This window comes from Elephas maximus, chromosome 6 (assembly GCF_024166365.1).
Source record: "Elephas maximus indicus isolate mEleMax1 chromosome 6, mEleMax1 primary haplotype, whole genome shotgun sequence".
Classification (NCBI taxonomy): domain Eukaryota; kingdom Metazoa; phylum Chordata; class Mammalia; order Proboscidea; family Elephantidae; genus Elephas; species Elephas maximus.
In genome coordinates, this window is record NC_064824.1 from 60094722 (window position 1) to 60118831 (window position 24110).

Below are 24110 nucleotides of genomic sequence, written 5' to 3' on the forward strand. Positions count from 1 at the left end.
AATGCAATGAAGCGTCTCCTTCCCTGGCAACATACCAGAGAAACTGCCAATTCCAAATCTAGTAAAAACCCAGCTGACTGTTTGGCCTCTAGTGATCTAGAATATGGTTTTATTCTCAGTCCCTTTATTGACTGGAAACCAAAAGCCACATCTTTTCAGTTTTAGGAATTTTTTTTTAAAGCTGGTCATTATGATAAAATTATCAAAATACTAATGAATCATTCAGATGTCTTCATTCATGCACTTGGGTCCTGTGCTGTACCAGACTCTGGTTATACTCAACAGCAAAGAAAATAGACCACATCTCTGTCCTTTTGGAACTAACAGTCATGTATTAACATCTATGGTAGAGTAAAAGGGAATTGTTAAATTATGTACCCATTATTTAAATGGAACTGGATTTAATCCACAGGGAAAAAAATAAGTGCAAATTGGTGCTATAACACTGGACATGGGTGTTCCCATGGTGACGGTAGGGTCTAAACCTAAAAAAACAAACAAAAAAAAACCTACTGTCTAGGTGGCAAGAAAGGAGAAGAATTGACTCCCTTCTCTCTACTCCCTGTTTTTTCCTCACTGTCATAAACATTCTCAAGAAATCCTACAAGTCATGCTCACCGACAGTAAATTTATTTTTAAAGAGACAGATTAAACTCATACTTTTTTTGTACCTAAACCAGTTAAATTTATTAATAACTTTAATCTCTGCCCTACCTACATCTCTGGGTGCTGTGTTCACAGCTCTCTATTCTCTAGGTAAGGATGCAAATGGTGCTTTTGATGGGACACAACAAAGTGCACTGTAAATAGATGAATTTCATCAAAACATACACCCAGGTCATGACAGAGCATTGGCACGTGCTTGCACGAATGCCTACAACATGCACATTTTATTTGAAAGTATTAAGAGAGAATCCAAGATCCTCTAATGTAAAAAAGAAAATGCTGACTATTTTCATATATTTGGCCTCAGATATCTAAGTCGTTGCCAAGAACTGAAAGGCGTCATGGAAGCATTTACACACCAGAGAAAAAGTGAGGCAGTCAAGAAAACATATTTTCTGCAAGGTTAACTTGATTTGAATTGAATTTTAAATAAGGCTTTTAAATTACCCTCCTATTTAGACCGTACTTTCATAAATAAATAGATCAGTCCTTTTCTATCATTGTAAAGAAGTTTCCCATAAATTATGCATTGCTCCAGCTAATAAATGAATTGTCACCACCTAGTTCTAAAATACTTACCCAGAATAGCTACCACAATGTCATCTTTGAGGATTTCAATGGAGCCTCTGGATAAGAAGTAAAGTGCAGTGAGGACATCCCCACAGTGAACCAAGGTGTCTCCTGGAGGTGCATGTGTAGTCTTGAACTTCATTGCCAAAGCTCTAAGGCAACCTTTACTTGCCCCCCGAAAGGCTTTGCAGTTTTGTAGCAACGTCTGGTTGAGATGTAGACAAATGTCAGCTTGTAAGCATTCTGGGAAACCCTTTAGGACCTGAGGAAAAAAAAATAAAGAGTTTCGTACTACTAGCGCACAGGGTGCCTCAACCAGAAATAAAGTATCTTTTGTGCTCACAGAACGCAGGTGTAATAACTGGGTCACCCAGGAGTTTTTATAATGCTTCTACCTCGCCTACCTTAATGAATACTTGGTTTGCTAAACATGTCAGAATTTTTAACTCAAATACTATGCTCTGAGTTAACTGCAGGAGTTCAGACTCAACACAAATGCTGTTTCATTAAAATGTAATGCCTACAACGTTTCACACTGTTTCTCATTCCCTGCATTGTGTTACGTAGCATCATACTGTGCACAGATATAAATCAATGCGACAATTAATAAGACATAACTAATGAAGGGTGGTACAACTAGGAAGACAATCAACCTTTTGAAGGATTCTCACATGTCAATTTGGATTGCCATCTCTGATAGACATATTAATTATAATTAGTAAAAATGTTGATCCTGAAATAGCCATGGTATTTGTAAATGTGATATACCAGAGAGTACTCTTAGTTAATAGTACTCAGAGTATTTATAATTCAATATGCACATTATTAATATTAAGTATTTTGATACAGCTCTGAAACTAGAGAAAGAAAAGGAGAACAGCAAACAAACTTTAAAAATATAGTTTAGTTTTCAGAAATGGAAATCGTGCCAAAATTTACAATGCGTACATAAGGCTTCTAACAGGGCTACTGTTCTGACAACTTATTCTGTGGCTAATTTAAAACTTGTAGAGCAGATAAGACAATAGTTTGTGACAAGAACTACTCGATTTAAGCTAAATAAAATTTTATGTTATTTTTTAAAAATTTCCAATATACAATGGGCCTTAAATACTCAAGTCTTGCTTTTCTGTGTGTGCCCTAGCTATTTTGGGTGTCATATGTAGATCTTAATTTTCATGGTCGCTTTTCCCTGCCACTATAAATAGATTGACTTAAATGTGCTCTGGAGTGAGGAGAGGGGCATTACACAGCACCTAAAAATGCAATTTTGGGATTTTCTGCCTTCTTGGATCAACCTTGCAATTGCTGTCCACTGTAGCTAAAAGTGGTCATGAACTGGCTCTACAGGCAATTCAAGTGTATGTAGCCCACAGAGGAGCTTCAAATTAGATGATATTTCAGTTCATGTACAATTATTATTGTCCTAAATATTAAAGCAAGGAGTCTTAGTGGTGCAACAGTTATGTGGTCGCTGCTAATGGAAAGGCTGGCAGCTTGAGGTCACTCAGCAGCTCTATAGGAGAAAAATCTGTTCCGGTAAAGATTACGGCCTACAAAACCCTATGCAGGGCAGTCCTACTCTGTCACATGTGGTGGCTATGAGTTGGAGTCAACTAGATGGCACCTAACAACAACAACAACAAATACGGAGTTACCTGTGTAAGTTGCCTGTGTCTACCTCTGGGGGCCGGAGGCTGTTTCCCACTATTTGTTGATACCTTGTATCAACCCAGATCTCCACATGGAACCACATAACTAGCCCACTGATCCCTTTCACCTGTCTAAGCATTTACGTCAGATTCTTGGGCAGGTGATGCCATACTGGAGTTTAACTGAGTTCGGGCATTGGTTTTTGAAATGGGGGCCACTTTATTTGGGGACTCTTTATAGAGGAGTCCGTATGGATCCTGCTTTTCTAGGGTCACTGTGGGATGCAATTAGTTAGACTGATATAAAAGGACCAAAAAAGAAACTTGAAACACAACATCCCCTCTTTTCCAATCTTGGTTTTTTTCATTATATAAAGTCACTCACAGAAGTGGGTAGAAGGCATATTTTGGAAGAAAAGCCAAGGAACTGAGTTCTGTTCATGAATTTGCCACAGGTTGACTCTTGGACAAGTCACTTCACCCATCTCTGCTTCTCTGCCATAGAAGCAAGGACATTTACCCTAAGACTTCTTAATATTGCCGTTTGTCATAAGTCATCAATAGTGTGCTAACTGTCACATTGCTCACCCATATCTGTACAACTATGGAAATTCAAACTTTCACCCTAAAGATTCAGTATTATCCAGCTCAGACCCCAAAGAAATGAGCCTTCCTCTGATGAGTTCCTGGGTACTCATCTGCTGTAGCTTTCACACTCTGTGACTGAGCTGCCAGATTCCCTACTTAGACTGAAGGCTCTGACGTTATGATAAGTGGCCTAGTCTTGCCTGTGTCTACCTCTGGGGGCCAGAGGCTGTTTCCCACTATTTGTTGATACCCTGTATCAACCCAGATCTCCACATGGAACCACATAACCAGCTCACTGATCCCTTTCACCTGTCTAAGCATTTACATCGGATTCTTTGGCAGGTGATGCCATACTGGAGTTTAACTGAGTTTGGGCATTGGTTTTTGAAATGGGGGCCATTTTATTTGGGGACTCTATAGAGGAAAAACACACCAGTTCCCTGTCCTCTCTGCATCGTGGCTTATTTCTTCTGCCTGAAGCCCACTATTGTGGTTTCAGTATAATCCTCAGCTGACATCATACAGACAAAGTTATGTAGAGCATTATACCAAGCAACAAATTAGATATGCCCATTTCCTCTGAAGATGTAGATATAATAAGGTACGTTAAAAACAAGAATGAAAACAAAACCGTTGCCGTTGTGCCGATTCCCACTCCTAGCAACCCTATAGGACAGAGGACAATTGCTCCATAGGGTTTCCAACACTGTAATCTTTACGGATGCAGACTGTCACGTCTTTCTCCTGCAGCTCGAACCTCCAATCTTTTGCTTAGCAGGTGACTGCTTAACCAATGCACCATTAGGAGTCTTTAAGGTACATAAAGCTACCTTATATTTCACCAAAAAATGGGGGAGATATTGCTATCATTACTGTAGTTGCAGGAGTCCCTGGTGGTGTAAATGGTTAAAGCGCTCACTGCTAATGAAAAGGCAGGAAGTTTAAGTCCATCCAGAGGTACCTTGAAAGAAAGTCATGGCAATCTACTTCTAAAAAATGAGCCATTGAAAACTTCATGAGGCACAGTTCTACTCTGACACACATGGGTCGCCATGAGTCAGAGGCAAGTAGGCGGCAACTGGCTTACTGGTGATAGCAGTTGGAATGAGAATACCAAGTGGGTAACTGCTATCTATTCTAGCGTGTCCCCTGAAGTTTTTTGAGTATAGCCTGGCTACAGAGGGAGAAATTGTACATGCGCATGCTTTGAGTAGGACGTTGCAGCTGACATACAGATAGGGGTTTTCTGTTCCTCTGAGCATGTTATATTAGCTATGAAGTCAGATAGGCATGAGCTGGAGTCCTTGCTCCATCCCTTACTACTTGACTTTGGCCTAGTTACTTAATTTTGAGATTTAGTTTATTCTTTTGTAAAATTAAATTACAAACGTGTATTTTAGAGGGTTGTGGTCACAATTAAATAAAATGGTGTATTTAAATAAGCCCATGCACAGTAAATGTTTAATGAACAGTTTCTTTTTGGTTTTTTCTGCTTTTTATCACAAACACCTTTATTTGATTCTGAAAAACCAGTATGTTCTCTTTAGCAGACATTGAGAGACAAAAACCTATTGTATTTGGCCTGCATGATAGGAAATGTGCCACTAAGTTCTGTGCTCCATTACCTTAGCAAAGAGTTGAGGAATTCTTTTTCCCTCTCATCTCTTTAATTCTCGTATTTTGTTTCTGACTTGTGTTAAACATTCTGGTTTAAATTACTCTATGTTTTCACTATGACTTGCCTTAAATTCTTCCTGAAAGTAGGAAGTTATTAAAATAAATTTACAAATACATTCTTGGAATTCCAGTAGTTTTGGAATCACCCACAAAACTTTAAGGGCACTTGGGTAAGTTTTTCAGCATCACACTTTTCTTAAGTATCCTTGTTAAACGTTCCCATCTCCTAAAATTTATCCTATTAGAAGTGGAAAGGATGATATAGAATGAGAGGTATCATAAAAGCCTAGAGGTCTTTGCATGAAGGACTTATCTAGATTAAGGAATTCTTGCAGTGTTAGCCCTTACCTGACTTTCTTAACATTCTATGTCAGCCACACATGTCAATCAAGTAACACTCAAATAGAAGATTCAGTTTGGATATCACAAATAAATAAGCAGCTTTGAATCTGGATTATGCCTAAGACGAGAGACTTTAAAAGTGAGATTTAAAACAGAGAGAGCTGTAGTGGAATAGAGGTGGAAGAACATTAAAATAAGTAGAAATGGGGGTAGGTTTAAGTCAATTTTTATCCAAGGCACCCCTCTCCACTGGTAACTTCTGTGTTGCCTTCTTTGCTTCCTACTCATTGTACTTTTTTTCAGGGTTGGCTTCTCTGCTAAACCCCCTGACTTGGAACCTCCTCATTTAACACTCAAATATTGGCATTCTCCCAGGCCTAGCAAAACTGGATACAAAGAGTTGCTGTGTCAAGTACGCATGTACAAACCAGTACACAAGCTGGTTTGGTGGTGGTTATATTCATTTCCAAGAAGCTATGGTATTACAATGGTTAAGCCCTCAGCTGTTAACTGAAAGGTTGGTGGTTCAAACCTACCACGTTGCTCTGTGGAAGGGAGAAAGACTTGATGATTGCTCCCGTAAAGATTAGAGCCAAGAAAAAACTATGGGGTAGTTCTACTCTGTCACATGAGGTCAATATAAGTTGGAATTGACTTGACGGCACCCAACAACGACATTCATTTCCATTTTACTCTACCCAATCTTCCTGTCTGTCAAACTCTGAAGCTGCCAGGGTACATATTACCTTCCGTTGTACATCTGGAACTGTTGTGTTATTGAGTCAGTAGATTTCAAAGATCGAGAAGCATCACCCAGAATCAATATCATGGCACAAAGCTTGGAAAGGCTGTCCTCTTTCTTTTAACAAATATTTATTAAGTATCTGCTATGTGTCAGGCATTATGTGTCAGACGGAAACCCTGGTGGCATAATGGTTAAGTGCTACAGCTGCTAATCAAAAGGTGGGCAGTTCAAATCCACCAGGCACTCCCTGGAAACTCTATGGGGCAGTTCTGCTCTGTCTTTCAGGGTCACTATGAGTCAGAATCAATGGCAACAGGTTTTGGATGTGACAGGCAATATGCATGGGAGCATAACAGTGAAGAAAACATACTAGAAATACACTTGGCCCTCAAGCTTTTATTTAAGTGCCCAGATTTAAAAAAAAAAAAAAATTCACATGGTTAACCAAATTCCCCATGCTCTGCTTTTCATACCAAACTTGGACATCCGTAATGTACAGTTACAATACCAATGGTTGTTCAAATGAACCCTCAAAGTAACAGTTAATTTAAAATGAGTGAATAGCTATAATACTGGCTGCTATGGGCAGAGTTTAAAAACTTTTTGAAGGTCCAACATTTTTTTCGAGACTGGTAAAAATCCCTTATCTTTATTATGATATAAGATCAACTGAACATTTTAAATTGTAAGATAAATTCTTCTTTGCTTGAATTTGTGTGAATAAAACTCTTTGGGGCCCTGAAAATCAAATTGTGACTTATAAAGGAAACATTCACACTTTTGAGTATGAAATGCTTTCTGTAATTGTTGAAAGAAATCAGCATCATAGCTCAGTACTAGAGGATCCAAAGTTTTAAAGACATCCAAAGAAGAACAACCCAACAACAAAACAAGACTGACATAATTAAATCAAAGTAAAACTCTTTGAAGAAGCCACACAAAACAGAGATCAAAAATGGAAATAATTCACTATTCCTTATTGAGCTTCTATCCAATATGATCAGATATTAATTTAGAAGTATTCAACGTTATACTAAAATTTCCTAAAGCACATATGTGCTTACACACACTTAACAGCATAAAAATTACAATATTGTTAATATTTGCAATTATGTATATGTGTGAATTCAGATTTTCTATACTGAGCAGTGAATACAAAGCTTAGAAATGAATGGATGCTGAAGTTAATATAAGCCAACAACTTCTGATTTGATATGTTTGCTCGTCAAAATGACATTGCTTTTAACAAGTAAATCCTTAAGTTTAAACCTATGAAATAAATTTGCACCAATAAAACAATTTAACTCTCTCTTTTATGTATTGGGACTCAAATGAAAATGAAGTCTGACCCAGGTCTAAGGTAGATTATAATTAAATGAATGTGTCGTGGGCTTTGGTCAGTGGGATCTAAGCAAAGTACTATCCTAATTAATGAAGTCTTTCTTTTTTAAAAATTTTTTGATGCATCATTTTTCTATCACCTTTCAAGGTGGGCATGTTTTATATTAAATTTTCTTGAGGGAGTAGTACTTTTATAATCAAATTTCAGTATAATTATCTATTATCTGTTTTCACAGTAACTATGTGTCCTGTGGAAGAGAAAGTGAATCTACAGTCCCAGACCCATGATTCTCTTCTCTAATCAGCAGTTTAAAGTTTCCTTTTCTTCCTGTGATATGGCCTCTATGCCCTTTGGCCCTACATCCATGCAATTAAGAAAAAGTGAGTTCCGGTAGAGAGATTTATTTACTTATTCAGCTTTTACTTGGCTTCTGATAGAGATTTCCAAATGAAGTTATTTACTATATGCTAACAATAAACTCTAGTGTTCTCTTTTGAAATTTAGATACAAGAGTCAATGTTTGCTGTTTTTCTACCTGAATTGAAAAACATAGTCTCATGGATGGTCCGCTTTCTAGGTTCTGTTTGGAAGAGCACAGATGATTGTTTACTACGACTTTCTCAGGACTCCTTTCATAGTATTTTAAATTTCTGTATTTGTTTTCCAAAAGGATTCAGAAAATGCATTCTCCAGTACATATTCCATATCCAGATAGTACTGGAAAGTTGATCTATGTTGTAATCAATAGTTTTTGATTTGTTTAACTTAGTGTAACTGTTAGAGGGGAACATTCCAAAAGGCAGGCTGTATCGGGCATATTTAGAAAGAACAGCCAGAGTGCCACTAATGGTTACCCTAAGTAGCAGATTAATCATATGAACAATTTTGGTGGCTGTGGTACCTGGCATTGAGAAATTTTCTGGGGAAATTCTCTGGGTAATTAAATACACCTAAATCTTGATAAATTAGGATTGATCAAAACACAAATTAATACTTCCTATGAGGCACTGAACCTAGTACATGATTACCAGATAGACTACGCAAGTAATAAATCTTAAGTCTCTGTCCTGGAATACTGCCTTTATATTTTAGAGCATTGAAGATTCTGACAGAATCATTTTTTGCCATGTGGACATGACAAATCTTTAACACTTTTAAGATACGGAACCTTGCTTTTTGTTATTTCTAGAAGCCAGTGTCGCTATGAGTCGTAATCGACTGGATGGCAGTGGGTTTGATTTTTTTTTTGGTTTAATGTCCTTCTTTGATGGATTCTAAAATTTCTAGGTTATCCCAGATCATATTATTTCTATGGTTTAGCCATTAAAGTATAGGCAATGCATATTTTTCATGTTTCCTTGGTGATTATATGTTTCATATTCCACATTTAAGCACTGATCATGATAGGTGGACCCTTTTACATAGCCCTGCCTAAGCCATACCCAGATCCTTGGGTGGTGTAAACGGTTAATGCGTTGGCTGCTAACCAAAAGCTTGGAGGTTTGAGTCTACCTAGAGGCACCTTGGAAGAAAATCCTGGTGCTCTGCTTCTAAAAAATTAGCCATTTAAAACCCTGTGGGGCATAGTTCTACTCTGACACACATGGGGTCACCGTGAGTTAGAGTCAACTAGAGGGCAACTGGTTTTACTGGATATAGATGTAGAAGCATACATAGCCCTAGTGTGACGCTCAAATTGTTTTTTCATCTTTTTTCTTATTTTATCCTCATCTGGATTGTAAGAATAAGGAATTCTTTTATTGTATAAGGCTATCATATCTGTCTAGATAGTTCCAAAGCAGAATATTGTGTAACCCATGACAGCGGAACATTTATAGGCACTGGGAGAATGAACTGTTTCTTGCATGTAACTTTGGGTTTCCAAGGAGTGGCTGATGGATTCGAACTGCTGATCTTTTGGTTAGCAGATGAGCTCTTAACCACTATGTCACCAGGGTTCCTTTCAACATTTGCGTATTTTTTTTTTTACCATTTTGGGGAAAAAAAATGTATGGGTAGAACACAAACCTGCCACACGTATATAGACATGATTATGATGTCATAGGAAACGCCAGTGGCATAGTGGTTAAGAGTTTGGCTGCTAACTGAAAGGTCAGCAGTTTGAATCCACCAGGTGCCTCTTAGAAACCCTATGGGGTATTTCTACTCTGTCTTATAGGTCACTATGAGTTGGAATCGACTTGATGGCAAAGGGTTTGTTTTTATTTGGAATGATGTCATAAATCCTGAACCAATTTTGGTACAAGTTTCCTTAAAAAAGGAAAGCGAATCCCCCCTTGCACTTTCTGCTTCCTTCCTCCCCAACTCCAGTCCCCCATTTAACTGCATAACTGTGAGATGCTACTTGGCTTTCAGAAGAATATTCAAACTTTAACCTAACCCAGATTAAATCAGAGCCACGGATGAGTTGCAACGTGGTTGATGATGTGTGGCAGGAGGGATTTATCACTTTTATATGCGTCTTCATTATCCAGGCTCTGGAGTCCTTTAGCCTATTCAGCAAAAACCTGACTACAAGAGTATGTCAGGATTTCTGAAATGAGGGAAACCTTGAAATCTATTTATGCCAATTGTACTTGTTATTAGAATTAAATAATTCGATTATATATTAGGTAAAAGAATGAAATTTTGTGTGAAGAAAGAGCAGTGTTTTTTCCCCTTACAGAAATAAAGTTAAACACTTTGGAAAATCTTTATAAACATGAGTCATTTAAAACAAAGGCAATCACTAATTGCTGTTGAATTAGGTGTGGGCCCTTAAACATTTTAAAAGTAAAGATTTTATATTCTTTGCACTCTGATTATAATACAAAAAGAAAAAAATGACCATAAAATCAGAAGTACTTGTAAATTAAGAGCCATATTCTATGATAACTTTTGGATCAATGAAGAAACAATTTAGAGTGCAATGAAAAGAGAATACTTCATATCAAAACCCAAGGAATTACAGAAGATCTTGTTTTCAAAGGAAAATGTGTAGTTTTAATGCTTTCTTTATTAAAGAATAAAGAGTCAAACAGTAAAAGACCTTACTGTGAGTGTTGGGAAAAATAGAACAATCCAAAGAAATAAAAAAGTGGGAATTAATGAAGGCAAATGTAGAAAATGAAAATAAGCGTAGCAAGAAAAAATAAATTCAAAAGAGAGTTCCTTAAATAATAATCAAATATACAAATTTTTCAAAGATCTGTGTACAGAGAGCAAAATTATACGAGTTTAGGAATGAGAAAGGAGATTCATCTGTGACATAGAAAAGATTAAATGATTTATAAGAGAATTCTATGTAAAATTCTGCACCTCTGAAAGCCTAGATGAATGGGTTAATTTTTGACAAAATAAAAATTACCAATGTTGACCAAAGAAGTAGAAAAAAATAATTACCATAATACAATTGAAAATGTGATGAAAGACCTACTATGGCAGTGGGGGTTGGATTAAAACCACCAGGACCAGATGGTCTTACAGCTGATTTCTAATATTTAAAGAACATACAACCGTAGACTAATATAACTTATAAAATGAATGCAAAAATTCTAGGTAATTTGTTGTTGTGTGCTGTTGAGTTGATTCTGACTCATAGCGACCCTATAGGTCAGAGCAGAACTGCCCCACAGGGTTTCCCTGGCTGTAATCTTTACAAGAGCAGTTATTAGGTTTTTTCTCCCGCTGAGCGCTGCCTAGTGGCTTAGAACTGGCAATCTTTCAGTTGCAGCTGAAGGCTTAACCACTGCATCACCAGGGCTCCTTCTAGGTAGTTTACTAGCCAATAAAAACGATGTGTATCAAAAAAAAATCTATGATCAAGTAGAATTTATTTCAGGAATTCAAAGATGTTTTCTAAAATATTAGTTTTAACGATGAAACCATTTTAATTAAAATCAACTATTATTCAAAATTATTTTGGAGATTCCAGTGAATTAAAAAAACATAGTTGGGGGAAAAAAAAAAAAAAAGAATGAATTTCCCTCAATTTGCTGCTGATGTGAATGTATACCTAGAACGTCCATGAGAAAATTTCCTCAAACCAAACCAAACTAAACGGAACAAAACCAAAGAAAAAGTTCTATTAGGATAAGGCAGAGAATTTGTTAAGGTGTCTGGATGTAGATGAAATAACATAGTTTTACTTTATATTAAATATCTATACCAAAAACCAAACCCATTGCTATCTAATCAACTTCTGACACACAGTGACCCTATCAACCAGAGTAGAACTGCCTCATAGGGTTTCCAAGAGGTGCCTGGTGGATTCAAACTGCCGACCTTTCGGTTAGCAGCCTGCTGTGCCACCAGGGCTCTGGATTTATTAGCTTTAAGCAGGTATAAATTTAAATGTATAATATATTTTGTTAGACTGACTAAACTATAAAAAAGATTAAGAATAATTTGACAAAGGTGACAATTTCTAAGAAAATTATAAAATCTCATTGAATGGGATGTTATTTTCTAAGACTTAAACCAGTAGTTTATAATCTTTTCAAGGAGGAATATCCATGGTTTGCTCATACTTCATGATTACCTATATTCTTTAAATTACTAGTAAATCTTGATACTGGTTACAAATTCTGATTCTTGTGAGTCTGATTTGACAATCTGATCCTTTGGTTAGTTGAACAGAAACAAGTCATATATTTTATATGGAAGACTAAATCTCAAGTGGCCAGGAAAAATAAGAAAAAAAAAAATTAGTGAGGCTCGATCTACCTTATCAGATATTAAAGCATAATAGAAAGCCACATAAGATCACTATTATATTGCTATAAAAATGGACAAATAGAGCAGATTTGAGAGTCTAGATATGTATCCCAGTTATAGAAGACTAAGCTGGTCTTTTTAATTCAATAGAAAAAGAATGAATTGGTTAATAAATTCTACTAGGACCACTTTCTATTTGTGTGGGAGAAAACCATTTGTAAAGCTACATTTCGAACAGATAATGGAATTTTCTTTCTAATTATATAACACAATTTATACAAAATTCTGTGAGACTACTTTTATAATCCAGAAGTTAGATGGAACGTTTTTAAAATAGGACAGGATACCTGAACTACATAAGAAAAGTTGACCAAATGGACTGTAGTAAAAATAAAAACAAAACAAACAAAATTTTTGTATCTAAAAGATCCTCTAAACAAAACCAACATATCCAAAAAAGACTAGGGACAAATTGCAATATAGATGACAGCTAAAGCATTAATATTATATTTTACAAATAGTTTTTACAAAATAATTAGAAAAAGGTAACCCCAAAATATGCCAAAATTCTATAAATAGGCAATTCATAGAAGAAAAATCCAAATGACCTATATATATGACTTCTTATAGCTGTATGTATGTATGTATATACATTTATGTATATATGTATGCATATAAAAAGGATGCTAAGACTCATATATCCATTAGCTTGGCAAAAATTAAAAAGGATCATAACACCTACAGCTAGTAAAACTTGCTACCCGTCCGTGTTGAGTCGATCGTGACTCATAGCGACCCTATACACTTACTAAAGGGGAGCAGAAAGTACCAACATTGTTGGTGGAAATGTAAATTGTCAGAACATTTTTGGAATGTAGCCTTACAATAGCTAGTAAAATTGAAAATATAAGTCATCTTTAAATCAGCAATCTCTTCCCTGGGAATCTACCCATAAAATAAAAGTACCAGTAAGGGAAATATATGTAGGGATGTTTGTTGAAGTATTGTTCGAAGTGTGACATGAAATTAGAAGCAAAATGAATGTCATAAAGGAGAGAATAGTTTATTGTTATAATTATGTAGTATGCAAGTTATATACTATTATATCATGTATTTTATAATTTCAGTATATAAAAGAAATTACTATAGAATGTTATGTGGTATTAAAAAGAACGAGTTAGATTGTATGAGCTGACTTAGAGATATTTTCACAAGATATGTGGTAGTTAAGAGCTTTGTTTACCAACCAAAATGTCAGCAGTTCAAATACACCAGATACTCCTTGGAAACTCCATGGGGCAGTTCTACTCTGTCTTACAGGGTTGCTATGAGTTGTAATCTACTCGACCACAACAGGTTTGGTTTTGATTATTTTTATGTGAGAAACATCAACTGTATTTACTTTAATATTATTTTTATAAATTAAATAATGCACCTATTTAAATGTGTGTGTGGATGTATTATGTATGTGTGTGTATCTATATTAGCATAGGGAAAGGTGTCGAAGGTTATATAGATGGATAGTGGGTAATGTGGTAAAGTGCTGATGTGGAAGGGGAGAGTAGGAATGCAGAAGTAAATTAAAATGTAAAAATGATTTTTAAAAAGCTTGCATTAACATGTGTCTCAAAAACAGCATGTATTATGATTTCATTTATGTAAAATCTGTGCGTATGTATGTGTGTGTGTGCCATGTACAGTAGCAGAGAAGATGGCCCCCAATTTGAAAAGATTCTTATCACGCTATGATAAGTCTATGAAGTATGGTTAACAAAATATTGCTTGGGGGTTATCTCTGGATGGAAGGATCTAAGATAATTATTAAAGAGTTTATACTGTTTGATATTTTTACAATCATGTATAATATTTAAAAAGAAAGTGAAGCTGTTTTTGTTGTGAAAAAATAATGAAGTACGGACAGGACAAAAATACAATCGAGAGATACATTTTAACAGTAAAGACAGATTCTATGCTTTCATTGGTTTGTAAGTATCTTCAGGGAAGCCCTCCATTGGAAATTCGATGTGGTTAAATGATTTCAAACTGAATTGGGTTTGAATTACTCCTCTGCTTCTACCACTCCTCTGAAAGAAAGGCAAAGCAGAATTCTAACCAATATTCAATGAATATCTACATCAAAATATTGTTAAAAATCTTTATACAAATGTAATTTAATTTTTTAAAAATTTAGGTTCCTTAATGTTCCCTTAACATTGCTTCACTGACTGACTAGATTGTTTCTTTCTCTGTAACTTCAAGAATTGCCAGTGATGACATATAACAGGCATAATCTCCTAGAAAAAAATCTCATGGGAAAAATAATATTTCTAAGAACACTTGTAGATCTCAATTCTGTGTGCTAAGATTGGTGAGAAGGAAAGGAAAGGAAATAGGGTAATATATTGATTTAAAAGTCTATTTAATGCAATTCTTTTAAGAATGATGGGATATAAAAGCTATTTAACCACAGAACTTTTCTCAGTGGATGCAGTAGAATGCTTCTCTTGCTTTTCTTTTCTTGATTCTAACCATTATCCACATGTCTACCCTATGCCTGTACTCCAAGAATGTATTCGTTTCTGATTATTTTACGCTAGGCCAGTCCACGCGCTTTTATTCCTCTTTTTACCAGTTTTGCTTGTAAAGTTTTGCACCACTTAGCAGTTGTCCTGACATCATACTTCTCTCCATTCTTCAGCTATCCAGTCAAGGATATACAAATTAATTGCTTTATTATAATGCTCTTGACTTCACTTGTGGTATTAAAAAAAAAAAAAATCACTTGTGGTATTACCTACTATTAAATGCTTAGAATAATTTATAGGTAAAACAGATAAAATTAGAGAAGACAAGTGGCTAGAGAGTTAGACTCTGGACTAAAGTCCTGATCTTGGAATGCATTTCCAAGCCCCCGTTTTCTTAGTATCCATACATTTGTAGTTCACAGGATAGAACTAGGTGATGTTTAGAGAAGGACCTCTAGAATTCAAAGAAAATAATTATACCCATATGGAGTATTTGACTTCCCTCAGTGGTAGGTATTGCTAACCACAGACATATTTTGGCTCTGTGTGTGTTGTACAGCATACAGATCTAGGAAGATTAGCATTTAATTACGTATATGTAAATGATTTAGCATTGCTCTGGAGTGTTAAAAAAGTCACCATTAGAGGCCATGGACCCCCATGAGGAAGACCCGTAATTAGGTGGTCTGTGAGGTGAGTGTAGATTTCTGCTGGGGGCCAACAGGAGCCCCAGAGGCAAATTAAAGGAGTTTGTTTAGGTATGTGGTATAAAAGATGCAACAATTACGCATTTTCCCGTCCACATTTATCCACATGGATAACAGTGAAAAGAAAACCAAGAAAAAGAATTAAAATAAATTTCTAGAGCTACTGTTGCCTTAAGGACATATTATATATTACATTGGATGAAGTACTCCTGCTTATTTTCACCGTTAAAAAAAAAAAAAGATAAATTCTGACATATTGAGTGGGGGATTTGTATATCCATTTACAATATAATGTCCCAGGATGTCTGAGACAATTCTTTCACTGAAGAAAACATTGGGCTTTTATATTGGGTGAAATTCTATATAGTTTGAATCCATTAAATTTTCTAAATGCTGAGTTACTCTAGTATTTGAATTAAAAGAGACTTAAAATATTTCCAAAGCATATTTTAAACTGAATTTCGATGATCTCTCACTGTATATATATTTTAATACTGGCTTACTGCCTTGATTATTAAATAATCTTACACTGAATTGGGTTTGAATTACTCCTGCGCCCTTACAACTCCAAAGAAAGTATTTTTAGACGCATCACGCCTTTCAGCTTGAGAAATTGCTCTCTAGAGTCCTGTTCAAATAGTACCATTATTTTAAAGAGTTATAAAGCAATTCGAGACTTCATTTCCACCTTCCTACTACTGTTAAGAGGAACATTATAAAACGATGGAGAAACTGAAGCACACAAGTGTGTGCATTGCCTCAGCATAGTGTTTCTGCAATGACTGTTTATCATGGGTAAAGCCCCAGGCCACGCTGTCATGATTTCTCTTGGCTTAGGAACCACTGAAGGTCAGATCCCACCATTGACAAACTTGCTTTGCAAAGAAGCAGCCTGGTGCCAGTTGTAAATAAGTCCTTCTTGATGATGTCTGGAAACAAGAATAAAATGACCATCCATTGTCATTTGTCAAAGATGACAGAGCAGTATCATTGCAACCTGAAAATATCAGAGGCCTGTCTTAAGCTTGATACTCATCCAGGTCAGGGGGTTCCAGATGGTATTTACTGTTCTCTGTGATATTTTTTAGACGGTTAGGGTAATTAGCCTTGGCGTAAAACAGGAAGGGCAGGTGAAACTTGCCCTTTCTTAAGCACCTGTTGTATGGGTTCTGCTCCAGTATGTAGTAACTGTGGGTAACAAGACTGTGTGTTAACAATTCTTGCTGGTGTGAATTGTTAATACCTGCCCAGTTTCTTCAGAGCCAGGCAATTCCCATCAACTAATCAACATGCAGGTGAAAACACTTTTTAAAAATGCATTGTGGAAAACTATTGGTTTAATATAACTCCTAAATGGTAACTAGGCAAAAGGTGTCACTAGCCTGTGGGTTGTTGCCAACCTCCATGTGGACTTACTTTTAAGGCTGTTTGGACTTTAGGGGTGTTATCAGTAAGGTTTTTTCATTGACCGTATTTATCCACTTCAGTATATAAAGGATTGTTAGAAAAAGGTAAGGAGGAATAAAAACAGTATGGTGAAGACAGGCTATGCTCTTTTTTAAGTGTTGCTTTTATATTTCTGATGATGTTTAATGTTTTAAGAATCATTTTTATCTGAGTTGCTTAACTGGACGTAATTGAAAGAGCTCATCATTACAATTCACTATGATGTATCAGAGAGTCCCTGGGTAGTGTAATCACTTAAACACTTGGCTACTAACCAAATGGGTGGCAGTTTGAGTCTACCCTGAGGTGCTTTGGAAGAAAAGCCTGGTGATCTACATCTGCAAGATCACAGCCATTGAAAACTCCACGGAGAGCGGCTTTACTCTGAGACATGTGGGGTCACATGAGTCCAAATCAACAGGATAGCAGCTAGTTTTTTGTTTGTTTGCTCATGGTATATCAAGACAGTCTGTAAGTGGAGTAGATCTGAATGAGCAGGTCTGGTACGGATGAAATAATTTAAATAAGTGTAAAGAGTGGGAATAATAAAGTTTTTGATGGAGTAGAGTTAAATTATGGGTTTAGATATTAGGTCAGTATTAGTGGTAGAGACTGCTCTGACTGCTAAAAGAGAAACCAGAACACAATTGAAGTAAAATAAATCAGATTTTCATTAAAATAGTCCTTAGAGATCATATCAACTCACTCCCACTGCCATTGAGTCGATTCCAACTCATAGCGACCCTATAGGACAGAGTAGAACTGCCCCATAGAGTTTCCAAGGAGCGCCTGGCGGATTTGAACTGCCAACCTCTTGGTTAGGAGCCGTAGCACTTAACCACTAAGAAATAAGAATTTCTCTTAATTAGTATACCATTTTTTGTTATTTTATTTTCCACTTTTATTGGCTTTGTTCATTAGAGTCCCACTGTAGTTCTAAATATTTTTAGCCAACTATGTTGAACTTGATGGAATTTCCCAAGATATATGTTCCAAAAATTCTCATCCTCCTCAATTTGGCTCCTATCCTATACCTCCTCCTTTCTCAGGAATTAACCTAGCCTCTGCTCGACCGAAGAAACTGGGGCATATAGCACCAGTACTGTCGAGTTTTCTCCTTTATCCCTCAAAACCAACACCTTTACTCTTCCTCTTTTCTTTTCAGCCTGTCTTTAAGGAAAACTTGTCTATTCACCTTGCTGAAAAATGTATTCATCTTCCTAGGCCCTTATTCCAACTTCTTTGTATGTCTGAATTGACTCCATTAATAGAGAATTGACTTCGTTAACGACCCATGGTTAAAAAAACAAACAAAAGCCTTAGTCATTCTCCTTTCTTCTAAAATAATGTTGTTTCTGCTTTGTACCTTCCCACCTATGTGCCTTTACTCCTGTCACAGCCTTTACCTGAAATGGTCTCCTTCAGTTCTCTGGTATCAAAACTCCTACCCACCTACTTAGTGCAGTGTTTTTTGAAATAAATTCCACATAGAATCTCTAACCTCAACCAGAAAGGCTCCCATAATAATTGTTTTTCACGTTAGAATATCTGAGTTCTGGTGGTTCAGAAACATTTGAAGGTGACTGGTTTAATTAAACTGCAGAGACGTTAAGTGATTTGTCCAAGATTAGTGGCATATTGAGAACCAGTGCTTGGGTTTTCTGAATCCCTTTTCCGATTTTTTTCCTATTACACAGGCATTACTTAGGAGAGGATTTGCATTCTCAGGTCAGGAATAAAATTCTCCATTAAATGTTCTTAAAGGCTCTTCTTGGATTCCAGAGTGTAGTATTAAATTATGGTGTTATTTCTAGCCTAAATGATTTATTTTCCTCCTTTCAGAACAGTTTATGAGCCATGGTTATTACTGTCTTTCTCCATTCAAGGCAGGCTCTTACGTGCGATATGAGGACACTTGACTCTATGTTGATATGGAAGAGGATGTTCAGCTGATTATGGTGGTGTAACTAAAACTAACGTGCTAGCCTCAGAAGCTTTCAGAGTTTGTCAGAAGATGACTTTGACTTGAAGAATTCCTCGATTGACTTTCAGAGATGCCTTCAGTCCTAATCTGAGGAAGCATCATCTTTGAGATAATTTTTACTATTCCTAAGCCTGAAATCAGACTCAAAAAAAGGTTTTTCTTTCACTAGCTTCATTATTCTGGCCCTTTTCTTTTTGTACTCTGAACCATCTGAGACAACTGAAAGTATTCCAAGAAGGCTTTCAGTTCGAGAACGTTCTGGCAATAGCTTTTTCACAAAAACCAAAAGATGCAAGGAATAAGGAGTATGATTGCACTTTTTAGGTTTTTAAAGTTTTTTTTTGTGTGTGATTTATCAAGTAATCAAATGATTTGGGTCATGAAAAATAATTTTAGGTCAATAAAGTGTGATTAAGTGTGATTAAAAAAACCTTATATTTCATTTGGACATGGTCTCTAACAGTAAAAATGATCTTCTGAAATGTTTCATGAGAAATTATATTTAAGGTTATACATAAATGAAATAACATGGAATGCTGATTTACAAGAATTTGATGTATTTATATGTATCATGATACATAAATTTAAATCACTTTAAGTTGTTATTAAATTACAAGTTAGTTAATGATAGACTAGAAAGACACAAGGATTATAACAATAATTTTGGAGATAAAATAAATCCATTTTTTGTTTGTTTTTACCTCTCAATAGTCTAAGATACAGTTGTCTTTCTTTAATCAACTTTGTTTTACATATCGTGTTTAATAAGCAAGCATTTTCCAAAGGTTGAGTTTGCAGTTTCTCGCACTTTGATTTTTTACTCACTTTTCAGTCACAAGATGAGAAATGTAGACACTGTGTACAAACAAGAAGTTCATGCAAAGGCAAGCTCTCAAAACCACATGCAAGGCTCAGCGGCACATGGTTTAGAGCTCACACACTCCAGGATCATGTAATACAGGCATGCAGATGAAAGGAAAGAAAAGAACCTATATCATGAAAATAGAGGATGATGAAAGAGTGACATTTTCTTTATGACAATTATCTAATGCAAACCGTATACCCATAACCTTTAGCAGAGTGGGGTTGGGGCAGAGAAGTGAATTTTTATGGAGATGGGGAACTGTAAACAAATATCATTAGAGGTCAAGCCGTTATTAAAGTTGAGTTTCTATTCTCTACTTGGCCTCTTCCATGTTCTCTCCCCCAGCTTCTTGCTTTGTGTTTCCTCCACTACATCATGCAAAAAAAGATCAGAACTAACATTGGAAATCATTTAACAAGCTCTAAGCCTGACAGATAACAAGGGTGTTCTCCACAATTTACACGAGAATTAAATTGGATATAAATACCTCCTGTTCTTACCGGTGGGTGTTGTGATTCCATGTATTAAGGTTTGAAGCAGACAGGAAAGAGATAAATCTTTCATAAGTACATTGTAAATAGGCAAGTGGTATATTAACCATATTCATAGGTAATAGAGTCAAACAATGAAAGGTAAATAATTGTCACAAAATAGACTTTTTATCACAAAAATGGTCACAAAACTAGAGTTACATGGGGGGGAGGTATAATAATTGTTGTTTTACTATGGTTATTGAAATAATCTGGCAGTCTGGAACAACAAAGTTGGGTGACACGTGTCTTGATTAAAAATTCTTGACACTGCTTCATCTAACCCAGCATTAGAGATTCCCAAATAATTTCCGAATGCTGATATCTTTGTTAAAACAATAAAGATGGACGTATATAAAAGTGATCAATTTGTAGGTGCTGTTTCTTGTGTGATTGAAGCGCTTTCTTAGTGAGGTCAATTTATCAAATGAATTTCTTTGCAAGGAACTTTGGGATAATTAGAAATAACACATGGAGTTCAGTTACTGTTTTATATGAAACGTGCTAGTCGGTTAACTCTTCAAATTAAAATGTTTTATAATGGCCTGTCCTTAGATTCAGATAAGTCACACACAGCTATCATAAACTGATCCACATGTGATTTGTCTTTCAAATTAGGCAAAATTTGCAATGCTTTCTGCACTTTGATTGCTAATTATGAACATTTGCTTTCTTTGCTAGAATATTGCTTGTCAAACAAAAAATATCAACCTAAACTGTACAAGTTCAGTTATGCAAAAATTGTATTATGCTGTTGATGTCTTTAAATGTGAGTGATTTTATTTTCTGAAGAATTCTTATAAACAGGGTCCTTGTCCAGTGGTGAAATAGTCAGGTGGGAAGGAACCTTATTTTTAATCATTTTATTATATCTCTAGGATATGCCATGGAATTTAGATTTATTCGATAATTTCTCTTTAGCAATCAGTGTCTATAGCCAAACAACAAGGTCAAAAGAATGTGAAAAATCCCCCTAATAGTAAAAAGAGCTTCTTTGGACCACAGTAATGTTATTAATTTTGTTGATTTTTGAACAGTGATAGAGGAGGGAGTGGTTATGACAAGTGATTGTTGATGTCAAATTTGCTTAAAAAGTATGAAGGAATCCATATTTCCCCCTTGAAAGAAAGATACATTAAACCAGGTACAGTAAAAGGGCACATAGGTAATTGTTTACAATATAGAAAAACTATCCTTAAATCAGTATGGTACTTCCTATTACAAAATGCTTACACCTTATGTTTTAAAGAGTGTTAATCTTGGTTCTCATTAATATTAAAAATGATCTTAGTTTGGGGGCATCATAGTTGTTACTGTTTACATATCAAATCTTCATGCACATGGGTCTAACTGATATTTTGGGTGCTGGCAACTAGGCCATGTGATGAAAGCCCAAGTCCCAGATCAAGCAATGCTCTCTAACCAGAAGCAGGAACCCTACTACACACAGTTATAGCAGTTTGCATCATGTTATAATGCCTTTGCCACACAGTATAACTAGATATAGCACCATGCAATGCCATGAATTGAGAATGAGAGACTATCTCCAGGGGAGAAAATAAACATCAGAGAGAAGAAAACAAAAGCAAGGGGTTCAAAGCTGGTGAGACTGGCTTTTCCATTTTGGCTCTAGCTATAATGCCTGTGATGCTTCAGTTTTGGAAAACAGAAATACATACCATATTCATGTCAATGCCATTGGTGTAAGTCCATGCATGTTGGAAATATTCCTCAAGTCGCTGTCTCAGAGGGTTGGGAATTTGGTGAAATCGAATGAATTCTTTTACTCGTAGCATTTGCATATGGTACCTGGCAGTTCCCGAATATAGTCTTTGGATAATTGCAGATACATTCCCAAAAATGCTTGCATACATTAGTGCTGGATTGGATAAAAAACAAAGTTATGGAGGAACACTGTACTTGGGCATATAGCATCTTCTAGCATTTCAAGTATGCACATTTTGATGATGTCAATTCAGTTGTAATTAATTATCACTGGCCCGGGGGGGGGGAAGAAGACAAGCTAATACTGTTTTAAATTTAATAATTTTAATGATAAACATGGAAAAAGTATCCAGTTCTATCCAAATTCATCTTGGACTCTAAATTAAAACAAAAACTCACATTGTTTATAATATAAAAGCCCAATTTTTAAAGTAGAATTAAAATATCAATTTTAATATTATCAGTGCCTCTCAGCCTCAAATCTAACCTTGAAGTATTAAAAAAGCTACTATAATCTTCATATTTTGAATTTACTAAGAAATTATAAATTATTTTAAGGAGCTTATAGTTTTCTTTCAGTGTTTGTGTATACTTTTTAATCAATTAAAATTCATTTTTATAGTATTTCTGCTTGAGAAACAGATATCTCTGGCTTAGAATATGAATGTAGTTTATTTTTGTAGAGAAAAATTGGACACATTTTTGTTCTTTTATTTATAAAGGGAAACTGCTATGACATTCCCTGTTATGTATGCAGTCCTTAAAGGGAACATCCTTATTAGTCCTTCCAAGGCTAAATCGTTATGATTTAAAATAACCTCTTTAAGCATCTTCTCTTTTGTTATTTATATTTCTATTCAGTTTCTAATAATTCTAAAAAGAAATGTTATATTCTGTTCAGAAAGTTACATCATGATACATGACCTGCATATTGATCTTGGGGTGTATGTCAGAACCTTAGAGAGGCGGTAACAGATGTTTAAGCATTGGGAACAGCGATACACCAAGCAGGTGGGGAAAAAACAGCTTGAACAGTTTGATTAGCCGATAGTTGATCAACAAGTTTTTTTTGTCTCAAACACATTTTAAAAAGCATTATCTCTATAAACCACTTAATCATTTCGAAAGGTGGTTTTGTCCAGATTCAGGCTAAGTGTTTAAAATAATCTATCTTTCAGAGCATTTGCTTTCTTTTCTACCTTATTTCTGTCTCTTGGTTAGCACGATCTTTGTTTACCATAGATGGCCCAAACAAGAGAATGTCCCAGGGAAAGAAGCGGCCCTTTGCTTTCGTCTGTTTAAGGGGATGAAAGTTAGGGAGAGCTTTAGTGAGGCTGAATTGGGATATGAGAGGCAGTAATTATCCGCAAGGTAGACAAATGATTTAGGTTGTATTTTCCACAGGAAGAGCACGCGAGTCTAATTTGAGTAAACGAATGGTTAAGAAGGGAATTAGCAATACTTGCCTGAAACTGATTCCTGTGATTCAAGATTCATGTGAGAAATATATTTTACTCTTCCTAAGTGTAGTGTTGGAAATGTTTATTGGTGCTATTAGGTCTCCAAAGTTCTCAGAAAGTAGTACAGATAAAATTCACTTGACTCAATCAGAGGACATATAATGAATGCTAGTTATTATTTTTCTCTTCCTTACCTAAATCACATAGTTACATGAAGGAGAAAAGTCAGAAAAAAAATTCTTACGTAATTTTTAATAAAGACTGTGGTTTTTATTGCCCTCAAAATGAAACAAAACCTTCGTTTGGGTTACAAGCAGGTACTTCCTGCTCATTGACAAGATGGCAAAATGTACATTATGTAGGTACATGTTTACAAACATAAATGACCAGTTGAAGCATTTATTTGGGGGAATTCTGTGAAGATGTCTTTTAAAACTATAACCAAGCAATCAATTTCTTTTCTGTTTTTTTAAGGACGCAAGTGGAGCTAAAGGCTTCAAGTGAGAGAGAAGCACAGAATTTATGTTCTATGTACATTACTTAATGTCCACCAAATGGCATAAAATATCA

At 35.6% G+C, this 24110-nt stretch overlaps 1 protein-coding gene across 1 annotated transcript in view; it reads right to left on the reverse strand.

The window, feature by feature from the left end:
- The window catches only part of KCNH7 (potassium voltage-gated channel subfamily H member 7), a 562840-nt gene that overhangs the window by 34658 nt on the left and 504072 nt on the right, over nucleotides 1–24110 (reverse strand). Inside the window, exons 9-10 of the mRNA XM_049887314.1 lie at nucleotides 22035–22234; nucleotides 1246–1498 (exon numbers count right to left, since the gene is read on the reverse strand). Of these exons, the coding sequence (XP_049743271.1) occupies nucleotides 1246–1498; nucleotides 22035–22234 (453 nt within the window). The remainder of the gene's footprint in view (nucleotides 1–1245; nucleotides 1499–22034; nucleotides 22235–24110) is intronic.